The sequence below is a fragment of the Empidonax traillii genome, unplaced genomic scaffold, assembly GCF_003031625.1.
Source record: "Empidonax traillii isolate 1590-97213 ecotype Southwest subspecies unplaced genomic scaffold, ASM303162v1 scaffold196:size3368384, whole genome shotgun sequence".
Taxonomy (NCBI): domain Eukaryota; kingdom Metazoa; phylum Chordata; class Aves; order Passeriformes; family Tyrannidae; genus Empidonax; species Empidonax traillii.
This window is the reverse complement of record NW_020955389.1, coordinates 1,076,471-1,088,594: the sequence shown is the minus strand read 5'-3', so window position 1 is coordinate 1,088,594 and position 12,124 is coordinate 1,076,471. Positions and strand designations below refer to the sequence as shown.

Here is a 12,124-nt window from a genome sequence, read left to right as displayed (position 1 = left end):
AACAGCAAAAACACATGCCTTGTTTACAGCCTTTGAGACACCCCTGTCTTTGGCTTACTGATACCAGGGTGATGGGCACACACTGTTGCCCAGATTTCTCACAGCAGTCAGTACCTCAGTATCTCAGATGACCAATAAGAAGGACATCAAGCACAAGTAAGAAATTCTCAGCCAACTAACTTCTCTGGAAGTTAGAGGCTATTTTAAATTTTTGTCTTAATTAACATCACAACCCTTGCTGCTAATTGCCTTAAATTCACAAAATCAATTAATAGGTCAACCCTTCTTGTATACTTACACTTCTCAGGCAGTTGTCTTTTCCATGTCCTATGGGAATAAATATTGCATTTTAGTTATGACTGGGTAATTTTCATTACTAATAACAGTATTTCTAGTTTTCATTTGCACTTTGTCTTTTGTTCTTACCGATGACAAATAAATTACAAATATATATGCGAATATGAAGAACTCAATGATTTTGGACAAATGCAGAATTTCGAGACAGTGCAAACACCAGGTACAAACCCCCAGCCCTCAGGACTTCTTTCCCACAGCCTTGTAGCCTACTTTTGAGATGTAAACCTCTACCAAGTGCTTCTAAGATGTTCTGTTTTGACTTAGCAGCCCTTTATACTGCAATAGGAGAAGTGGTAATAGTAGGCATGTACAATGGGATCAGACAGAAGGTCACCTAACAAGCAGGTATCTGAGCATTTCTGTCCAGTCAAGAAGCCACAGAAGGGCCAGGGAAATTACTCTTGGGAGAGAGTTTCCAAACCAACTTTATTTTGTCATATTGTATTCAAATTGAGAATTCAGATAGCAGGTGTTTCCGGCTCATGTGAAGGCTACTTTGCCGAAGATCCCAAGGTAGAAGATTAGCAAAGAGATCTTCTTTCAGCAGTTTTACGAAGATGATGTGTATGTGTCCCTTTCAGCTGGAACAGGCACTTTACTAGAGGCAGAAAAAGGACATGGGTTTTGTCTTAACTGCACACTTTGTCTACCTGACACAATGCCAGATTCAAAGAGCAGAGACCATCAGACCACAAACACTGTTGTAAAAACAAAGACTAGTATTTCAGTTGTAAAATCATTTTTTTTATTGTTACAAATATACATATGAATAAAATCCCTTCAAACTGTAATGTAAGTGGGTAGCTGTGAAATTTGCATCCCCTCCCTCAAAAGCTGAGATGTTTTTACAGATGTCAAACTATGTTTCTCATAGAATTACACATTGAAAGGAAGCTAATATGCAGACAAAACCAAGGAAGGCCTCTAGAAAACACCAATATTAATAAAATTTCAATTGCCCTCATTCCAATCAATATATACATTAATATATGAATGTGGAAGCATACCATGATTATACGTCATCCAAATCCTTCTCTGTTGTGCTTTCTGACGGTACACAAATGTAAGTGTTGAAGCTTTATGTACAGTAGGAGAACAGGAAGAAAGAAGCTCCCTATGGGAGAATGTAAAAACCATATCCAAGCATTTAATATATATAATCTATACAAATTATTTTATTAGTGTGCTCTTTTAATATAATTACAATGTGCAATTGCATACCGCAAGAATATATTTATAGGTAAGTCACGTGCAGATCTGACACATTTACATTCAGCAGTACAACACATTACCTGCTGTACAGTGTATTAGTGTAAGACAGTCTCCAGTTAATTTGCTTTGCTTTCTAAATGCCCTAATGCAGGGCACTCTTTGTAGCTGCTTCAGAGAAATTCAAGTAGAATACATGAAAGAATGGCTGGCTTTAGGCAAAGGGATGGAAAGGAATGTCTACATTGTACAGAACAGAAATTAAGGACCGAATCAATGCCAAGTGTACTGTAAATAACAACTGGAAGATCGGTTTTCTGCATGGAAATGTACCTGTGGTGAAAGAGCAGCTGGCTAGAGGGGCTGTTGATTGCTGAACCCCGATTGTTATAAAAAGCTCTTGCGCTATGAAGCACCTGTACTGATAGCTAAACAAAAATAAAATCTTTATCTGCTTCTTCACCAGAGTCACTGGACTTGCTTCCCTGATGACCGTCTTTACTTAAGGACCTCTGCTTCAGTTCCTGGAACTCATGAGACTGCTGCCCAGGGCTTCTTTTTGCAGCTGTATAAAACAGAAAGAGGTCTTACATGATTGCAGAGGAGAGAGGAAGGAAAAAAAAAGTCACTTGTGCACACAAGGCCTGCTCCCGATCCACCCATTTAACTTGCACTAGTGGCAGTAGCATAGGTCCATTAATTCTTCAAACCAGAGAAGGTGAGAGAGAAGAGAGAGAGTCTGAGTAAACTTAATTCCACTGTTGGTTGGCAAGCAGGCAAACTTGAAATATGACACTTAGTACTTCACTGTGACATGGATAAACATTACAGTCAGAAATGACCTGGAGATTTTTTCTCTTCACACCACTTCCAAACCAGAACAGCATTCTTTTTTTCAAGCTGGGATGGATCTGAGACAGTGCCCTCCTGACTGCTTAGTGCCCACTGGGCACCCCTCAGACCAGCAGCGCACGTCCCAGGCAGCCCCGTCTCCCGACTAGGACACTTCTATGTTCTCCCTTTTGACTCAGAAGTTTTGATCAGCACAGACATTCACCATGGCATCCAAGTTACCCAAACTGCTTCTCCCTGCCCCACTTCACTGCCACGTTCCGATGCCCTCCTTATTCCCTGATATGGGGGAAACCCATGGCCCTAAGCCCAACCATCATCTTTTTCAGATGAGAACACAGGCTCTGTGCCTTTCTGTGCCCTGTAACAGGGAAAGCAGGAGGGCAAACCATCTTTCCCACGATCTAAATGCAAACAGCATCCATTTTGTTTGCTCAGCACTCTAAAAATCTCCATAAAGCCAGGGTTTTCTCCAAAGCCACAAGCTTTGAAATAAATTGGAAAGAAGGCTATAAAACCTTGTTAAGATTCCTGATCTAATCAGTGGTCTACAACTGCTATGGTAACAAGAGGGTTATACACATTAAGCAGGGTAACATTACCCAAGGATTGGTAGCTTTAGAAATCTCACACTTCCACTTAAAATGAAACTTTAAACACACTTAAATGTGACTTTGTTGCAAATCATCTCACTTTAGCCCCACAGAATTAAAAGCTATGATGACGAGACTTTCTTTGCTCCACCATTTCAGGTAAGGATGTCCAGGTTTAATTCTCACTGATCCTCACGCCTGCCCACGTTTGGGAACCCCTCTCTTGACAAGGCACCAGCAGCCATGGTGGCCATGAAGCATCACCTCTCCTTCCCCGTGTAGCGCTCACCTATAGCCTCACCACTGGTAGGGACAGCCTGCCCTGCCACCAGCACACAGCTCCAGCCACATCAGAGGCAGGCAAGCAGCACGCTGTCACAGATGCATCTCCGTGGCCGTTTTAAAATTGTGCCAGGATGTGTTAGGGACTGGCAGGAATGTAGGAAATGCAGAGAGGGATCCCAGGGGAGAAGTTTCTGAGCTGCTGAGGCAGCCAAATAGTTCTCCAGAGTCCAAAATACCTGTCTCCTCGTTTGCGCGAGCCAAAACAAAATGTGTGAGGAAACGAGGGCCAGCCCACACACTCACTGCATTCTTATCCTGGCTTTGCAAGTTGGGAAACAGGAAAGGATTTTGAGAAAGGATTTTAAACCTGTTTCACAGAACTGGAGAGGATTAAGATACCTAAATCTGGTGAAAAATATTCAGGTATTTCCACTTTCCAAAACACCATTGCTTTTCAAAGAAATAGGTGCCTGGAAATTTTTTGAGCCATTCTTGACACCTGTACCTCCTAGTAATTACCTGGCCTTTGTTTGGCTCCCATGGATTCTTTAAACAAAACTCAAAACACACCCTGCAGCAGCCATTTCTGTTTATGGCCTGATAAATCTAGGAAGGTAGTTTGCCCCCAAAATAACTGAAAAATATATCAGACATTAAAGTCCACGTAGTGTAAGCAGGCTTCTGCCACAAGAGCTTACCCTTGCCCCGATGAAACCACATACAGGTGACCTCCATTGGTCTGTAGCAGTATCTCAGCTTTCAAAACTTATTTTATCTTAGAATGAACATAACAATTATGATAGGGAGGGGAGATTCTAAGTTTGGATGGACTAAGTTTGATTCTACAATATGAAAAGGAAATCAGTTTATAAATTTTGGAGTGAGGATGTTACAAAAGGGATATGTGATGTCTTATAAGTAGAAAAACTGCAGGTAAATAGAGTTGCATGAAATATTCAAATACCCAATTAAAACACTTCAGAAAAAAAGTAAATGTGAATAATTGTTTAAAGAAACAGTGAAGATGTAAAGGGAAACACGTAAACATGTACCATTTGAGAACAGGAGTTTTCATATTTTAAAAACACATAGAGCAACCAAACATTTTTTATAGCTTCCTGAATGAGTTCACTAAATCAAAGCCGCTCCTCAGTGGAGCACAGTGCAGGGCTTGGGCTCTTTTGGTGTGCTTCTTCGTTTGCTCATGCAACTGAAAACAAAGTGATAATTAACAATCCGAATTTACCCAGTTCTCAAGTGGTTTTGTGAGTGATGCACTGAAACTGGCACTAACAAAATTCAAGCTGAAATGTATTTTGAGACACCGAAGTGCATGCATCTCAGAAAGGAAAGGTGTGCAAGCACACAAAGCAGCAGGCAGCCCACCTGCAGTGTGTGCACACTGCAGCGTGCCAGTGCTGCTGCCCTGAGCAACCACAGATTGTAACGAGTGCCCTTCAGCAGGGCGGCTGCAGGCGCTAGATGGTACTGGTCACTGGTGCTGCCATGAAGGGAAAATGCACACGCATTTTTTATCCGGGAATTTTTCACATCATGCAATTCCCATGGGGATAGAAGAATGATTAGCATCCCGTGAGATTTTTACCTCTCTCACAACCCAATGACAAAACCACACTCTTATGTTGCTTCTTCGCTATTACTGTTTCTTAATTGTTAGTACCAGTTTTCAAGCACCATCTTGATGAAAAATGAAAACTTCTAACCAGAAGTTGGCTGTGCCTTCCTCTGCCCAAGCACATTAGCTTCCTCTTCTGCACTGGTAGAATACTGCCCCGGAGTGGTTTTCACGCTGCCAGATGGCTTGGCACAGTCAAGAGCTGCATCTCTTTTTTGACAATCTCCTGTTTGCTCTAGCAAGGAAAAGGATTCATTTATACTCCTAAGCTGCTCTGTAGGCCCACATACAGAAAGTAATACAAATAATTCCACTTATCCAACCCATTTAATCAATTGTTCAAACAGCAGCAATCAGTATACCAGGTGATTGATTAAATGTAGTCCAGGTATTTGGCTACGTTAGTAACTGCAGCCCGATCCTACAGCTGCAAAGAGGTGTAATTGGAGATTGTCCCACAAAGTACAGTTACATTCATTAACATATAGAGATTTTATAATCAAGTATCATCTAATTTTTAGCTTTGTTTCACAGGAAATATAATTTTGTTTACTAACTTAGACAGATTTGCAGTGATTTACCAGTTGCAGAAAAAAATTGAACATGCTAGCCTGAATAGTGGCAGACAGCAAGGACAGAGGAACAACTGAGTGAGGAAGTAGAACAGTAATGAAGAAAAAAGAAAACGTGAAAATGAATAAAAAAATAAAAGAAACGAAATTTACTCTTTCCCAAACAACTTAATGCAAAGCATAGCAGCTCCTTAAAGACCTGGAAACCCACCTTTAGCCAGTCTAAACTATGCTTGATAAAATGTGTACAGTGCAGTGTAGAGCCAACTGGAAAAACCTGTGTTAGGCCAAATTGTCTGGAGAGGTTGTAAGGGAGCAAGGAGTAAGAAAGCAGTGTCTGACTCCTGTTGCTTTTAGCAACATGGATCATCTGAATATTCAGCCCTCTCCAGACACAGGAGAGATCCTTGGGTGTGTTGTGTCCTGCTGGCTGTACACAATTCAGTGATATTGTGGTAGTTCTGCTGTACCTTTATGGCACATGAGCAGCCCAATGGCACCATTGGTGGCTGAAGTGGGAATCAAAACAAATACCCCAGACGTGCTGACAAGCAGTCACCAAATCTTAGTCACCACTGCAACAATCTTCCAAGCAGCACAACACCCAGACTGCAAGGTAAGTTGTTTCATAAAGATAAATGGTAGCCTTAGGGAGAAGCTTCTCAAAATGTACCTATGAACCATGCTGCTTTGGGGATGGCTTTGCCCCACCTCTCATCCAGAAGGTAGCGATGGGCTCTGTGGGCAGCACAACTTCTCAGTCTTCACAACCCAGCATTTTGTAGCTACCTTGACTCAGCTGTCTCCATCCTACACTATGAAAATCTGCTGTCAGACTGTGAAAGAGCACCCCTTTGTTTCACAGCTTAAGTGATGGGAATCACCTTGGATGTCTTCTTTTAAGAGAGACTCAGGAAGGAAAGAGGTCTCACACCCAGATTTCAAAATACCAGCTAACATCACACTGAGCAACATTTCTGTGACTACTTCTCCACATGGCCTATGCTATGCTATGCTATCAGAGGAAATCTTAGCTCTTCTAAGAGCCAACTGTGGGTAAGAAAATGCATCAGCAGAAGTAGAAATCCAGTGCACACGTGAAAATCAGCAAAGAGAAGGCAGCAGCCTACTATTGTGCATAAAAGGCAGCAAGCCTTGCCCTGGCACACAGAAACTCATTGCTCAAGGAGAAAGTGAACTCAGTCCCATGCAGTGACCCCACAGAAAGGAGGAATACAAACAGAGAAACAGGCTGCAAGGATCAAAGTCATGGCTGCTCCCCTGGAAATGTGCTGAACCACAGAGCTACATTTCACATTATTGTATGCATCTTAGTTCAGACTAAACTAACCATAATATACACAATACAAGAGTCCCTTAATTCTTCAGTTATATTATTAATACCAAGGGATTAATCTTTTATTGATTTGATCAAAGGAAGATGGGTGAAGAGATGCAGAATATGTGACCAGATACACTTTCCTTGCTCTTTTCACCTTCAAATGAATAACCCTCTTTCATTTCAAGTGAAAACAAATCAGGGGACAATGACACATCAAATTTCACTCGAAGATGGGCACACTGGAACAAGTTATACCAACACTCCTACCTTCTTGAGAAAATGATCTGACTGAGGGGCTGCTCTGACCATCCTTTTCTTTATCAGAAGGAACTTTCTTCAGCACAGGTGGAAGCAGGGCAACTTTTGGGGAACTGGGGCCGGAGGGAGACTCTGGAGCATCCTCTGTGGAGTAGCACAAACAAAAGGGCAAGAAGTTGCATTTGCACTGAAACTCACAGAAACGGTGCAGTTCATGATGGGCCAAACCTCAACACAATACAGAAACAAGAAACAGCTACGATCTGTGCCAGAAAATGAAGGATTCAGCAATTTACATTATGTCAAGAGAATGCATGATGGCACTCAGTCCAGGTGAAAGGATTTTAGCAGTCAAAGCAAGATCTCAATTTCAGCATTTTCATGTATACTGCTATTGAAGCACAACTAGAAATTTGATGGACCAACTGAATTTCCTGTAAGACATAAGCATGCAATTTGTAAAGAAGAGCTGTAAAAAATTTTTCATGGATTTTTGGAAATGTTTGTTCTATTTATATTTTCATTGTTCAGAAACATAATGAACTGATCAACTTGGATGTCCTGTTTCACAGTTACAAGGCATAAAAGTGAACCAGGGAAACAAATTACAAAAATAGCCTACAGAGCTCTATACTTCCTGGAATAACTTCCCAATACATAACACAAGGGCATCTGTAAAGATTTGCTAAATAGAAAAAATACATCCTCTTCTGGATTGTGAAACTCTGAAACTTAAATTCAAATCCATAGTTTAAACCATTTGGATCTTTTGTTTCTCTTAGAGGCTACATATGCATTTTATATGGCAAGTCGACTACCATCTTTACAGTTCTCACAAGAAGACCTTTTTAGTCTTCTACCAGACAGCCTTCACTTGGACAGCAGGGAAGTACAGCTACAGTGGATTACTTAATCTGCTTGTTAAACAGTGGCATATGTGCACAAAACAGGAACCAGGAATACACATTAGCATTGATAGAAGGCTATCCAACATCTCTCACTTTAATGACCATTTTTAAAATGGTCAAGAAAATAAAGACATCTAAAACCTGAAGGTGAATCCGTATTTGAACAATGTACTGTCCCCTGGAGTACAGAGACTAAGTAATGCTCAGGTTACACATCAAGGGCAGGGAGGAGGCTGTAACATTCCTTTGTCCTCTTGTCCTTACCAGAAACGACATCATTCTAAGGTCAACAGTGAGTATGGGAAAAGCCAAGAGGGCTGCAAGCTCTTACGGATGGCCACGCTCACATTTTTCACTCAATAGCAATTAAGAAGCTGTATTTGCCATGGCTACTGGGGGAGTCAGTAACTGACTTTTAATTTCCCTCTACTGCAGTGGTTGTACTTTGGGAAGAGGGGTTTGTGACACTGGCCTATTAACAGTGGACAGACAAATATGTGGGAGATCTGCTAAAGTATTTCCCACCACTGTAAACCTTAAGATAATACCTGGGCAGGAGGTTAGGACAGAACAGAAGTTAATAGTTATTCAATCATCAGTCCTGCAGGTTTATAAAAGCACAGTTACAGTTATTTCCAGTCAAAAGCAATAAGGAAAGAAATAAAGGCTAAAGAAGGAAAAAGACAGTAAGAGACAGCTGGTTTGTCCATGGTATTAAGAATAACAGGATTTGCTTGAAGGTTAAAAGCACTCTGCCATAAAGCCTCAAGGGCTTTGGTATTTATAGCCAGGTGTTCAGAGAAAATCCAGTGCTACTGTCAGTGCTACTACAACAGGACGTTGATGCTGAAGTAGCTTTCTATGCTCATCTCTTCTGTGAAAGCAGGTGAACTGAAAACAGCTCTGCCACTGCCACTACTACTACTTTTCGCACTTTACTATCGAGGACCATAGGTTAAACCATTTTAATAAGTTTATTCAAATTAGGACAAAAGGAGGTGGAAAAGAAGGATACAAGTCAAGAGCAAGGCACTGAAGAACCCGTCCCTCCACATTTAACTTCTGTTCAGCATGGGGTGAGAGGTGTCTCCTCTGTAGGCCACACAAACACAACTCAGAAGTACCCAGAGCTGGGGACAAGCACTGCTCAGAAGAGCTCCTCACCAGTGCGAGAGGCAGAGCGTGGTTTCTGTGGCACTGTGGGTCGTCCTGCCAGGCTGGGCTTTGTTGACTGCAGTGGGGGTTTTGGGCTGGTGGGTGTATTGGAAGAACTTCTTGCCTTTGTGCCAGTTTCTGCCTTTGGTTCAGCTTTTGAATTTTTTTCTGATGATGCTGAAAGGGAATCACTTTTATTTGATGCAAATCGCGTCTCTGGAAGGGTCTGCTGTTGTTTAGGCACTGAAATAAACAGACACATAAAATGAAGTCTGCTGCAACACAGAAGGTTCCGTGCGCAGATATGCTTTTGTGGAAAATACCACCATTAGCTCACATATCACTACTGCAGAGCTATGTGAGTGTGTAAGAAGATCCCAACGTCATATTTAAAATTACTGCAAGAAAAGCATCCAAACCTGCTAATTCTTACACATGCTAAGCTTCATAATTCAATTGCCCAAGGAGGCAATTGCATGTCCCTCTTTTTAATATATTTGAGATGATGGTTAGCTGGACCTTATTCCTCCTTCATATTTCAGGAAGCAGATGGTACAGCCCACCTGCTGAGAAAACAGCAATGGATCAGTGGAAAAGGCAGCTCTTGACTGTTTTATGCCTCTACAGACAAAAGGTTGGGTTTCCAAGATCAACAGAGAAACCCTGTCCCAGAAAATAAATCCCAAGCGCGTGACCAGCAGGTTACATATTTTTATTTGTTGCTTTCACCAAGCTCTAGAGGAGATTTTGAAACTTAGCCCAGATCAAAGTATTCTTTATATGATATTTTGATATATCTAAAAACACTGTACATGGATTACAGTTTCCACACCTTAGTAAGTTTACCAATGTATTATTTATCCCAAACAAAGACCGAGGTATTTACAGATAAAGTTACAGTGACTTCCAAGCAATAAATAAGTCCCATCTAGCTGTGCAAGTTGGTAGAAAGCCTGCTGGATTACAGGCTGTTAACAAGCAAAAAGCCTGCCCTACTTTCCTACTCTGCAGTTTTCAGAAGGTTGAAGGTTTATATCTAGCAGTTTCAATGATAATCTTGGAACTTGTATCTTAGCTTGAGACTTTCAACAATCGTCATGTCTTGATTCTCAGAAGAAAATTACAAACTAACTGAAATGCAGAATGGTAGCCCTATTTGTAAAACCAAATATGTGCTCACAGATGCTGACTTGACCTACCTGCTATTCCCATTCAGAAATCCTGCTGAATACAAAAGTGCTGAGCACAGACATTTTAATGGCAGTGGGAGGGAGGGGAGTGTTGACATAGTTTGTTGCAAGCCAATCTCCAATATGTTTTTCCAGCTTATGTAGCTGTTTTTCAGCCCAGCTGGAGTTAAACTCTGGCAAACCAGACAGTTGCATGGCGTATAGATATTTGTGTGAGTGCGTGACAGGGAGAGTTTGTGTCTGCGTGCTTTCAGTACTGTCTTACTGCAAGCGAAACAGCAGGACACCTTCTCCACCTGTGCGTGTGTGCATACAAAAAAAAAAATCAGGCAACATCCAGACACAAAGCAAGGAATAAACCCCCTAAAACTTATTCTCCTTCTGCATCGCTATCTATAGTTTTCGTGTAACAACATCCAGCATTTTTCCATTAACTCTCTTTCTTGTCTTCCTGACCTCAGGCCTGCTAACATTATTAGAACACAGTAATTTGAAATAAATTAGCCCAAACTGAAGATAAATTGTAGTTGCAACAATGAAAAGGAGCCTTGGGGAGCTCTCAAGCAAGAGTGGTAAAGAAACAACTGACAGTTGGAGGCTAAAAGGAAGGGCAAGCACAGTGCAGTGAAGTGGGGGTGAAATGTGTCAGACACAAAGACCAGAGGAAAGTTGGGGTCAGACATCCCCAGCTACTCTAATGCCCCAAGTGCAGACTATTCTTACTCCTCTGACTTCAGTTTACTGACATCAGGAGACACATACAGTCCACGAGGTCCTCCCCAAAAGATAAGCAGGCTTTAAAAGCATTGATTTGCAGATTTCGGCATGCTCTGACTGTGCTTTTAAAAACTGCTTTAGAAAGGTATAAAACTTCATAATTGATATCTGAAGTGCTCAATCAAGATGGCCACACTTACATTTTGATTTCAGTCTGTTTTTCCAGCCTTGCTTCTGTATGTTTTAGCACTCCTCTTTGCCATTCTTGCAGGGTACCTACCACTGCGGCTGAGAAATCAGACCGGGATTTCCCAGTTCAGCCCACTCCTTTTATGTGGTACACACAAACCACCAGAGCTGAATCCATTTTGAACACTTCACTGGCCAGTCTCAAAAGTATATATGGAGACTGGAATGTCATCTTGTCCTGAGATGGCTGCAGTATAGGCACTGCCATGTCAGGGCCCAAGACTACAGCTTGACAAGGGCACAGAAAGACCAGGTGCAGAGAGCATTGGTGCTGTAAGCACTACAAGGCTGGACCTCACTTTGTACACGATAAAGAGTAATTCTGGGCATGTGAGCAGTGTCCAGGGGGCTCCACTGCTTTGCAGACAGCCCTGGCTTCAATCAAACTGGGTAAATACTGGGAAGAGTCAGCTGCCATGACTATGAGCCAGCTGAAACAGCTGAAAGTCAAGACTACTCAAGTTGGTATGTGCAGACTACTATAAACCTTGAAAATTGGTTTGAACTTGAATTTGAATATTTAGGTCCTCAGAAATATTCATCACTTGCACTTCTTGTGCACAGACATTCCTGCTGGCTCTTGAGTTGAGCTTCAGCTTTGCTGATCACATTAAAAGTCAGCATCCTTTTGAAGGTGCCCCAGGTACCTGCACAAAGTAGTTCCTCTCCTGTGCAACAAGAGTAAAAAGTGAGCCATAAATTCAGCCCTTAATCTGACTTCATGAGACATGCTGTCCAACATAGCACAAAAAGCAAGCTTGTCTCTAATAATTTTCACGTAAACTCCTATTTTGCTTAGCA

At 41.7% G+C, this 12,124-nt stretch overlaps 1 protein-coding gene across 6 annotated transcripts in view; it reads right to left on the bottom strand.

Annotated features, from left to right (window-relative positions):
* Window positions 1-1,079: 1,079 nt before the first annotated feature.
* CARMIL1 (capping protein regulator and myosin 1 linker 1) overlaps window positions 1,080-12,124 on the bottom strand; it is a 188,384-nt gene continuing 177,339 nt past the window's right edge. For 4 of the 6 annotated variants that reach the window (XM_027886842.1, XM_027886843.1, XM_027886844.1 and 1 more), the window contains 4 exons: window positions 9,177-9,410; window positions 7,114-7,248; window positions 5,021-5,167; window positions 1,080-2,131 (listed from right to left, as the gene is read on the bottom strand). In XM_027886842.1, coding sequence (XP_027742643.1) covers window positions 1,995-2,131; window positions 5,021-5,167; window positions 7,114-7,248; window positions 9,177-9,410 — 653 coding nt within the window. In that variant the 3' untranslated portion in view covers window positions 1,080-1,994. The remainder of the gene's footprint in view (window positions 2,132-5,020; window positions 5,168-7,113; window positions 7,249-9,176; window positions 9,411-12,124) is intronic. The other 2 variants (XM_027886846.1, XM_027886847.1) reach the window with 1 other exon arrangement.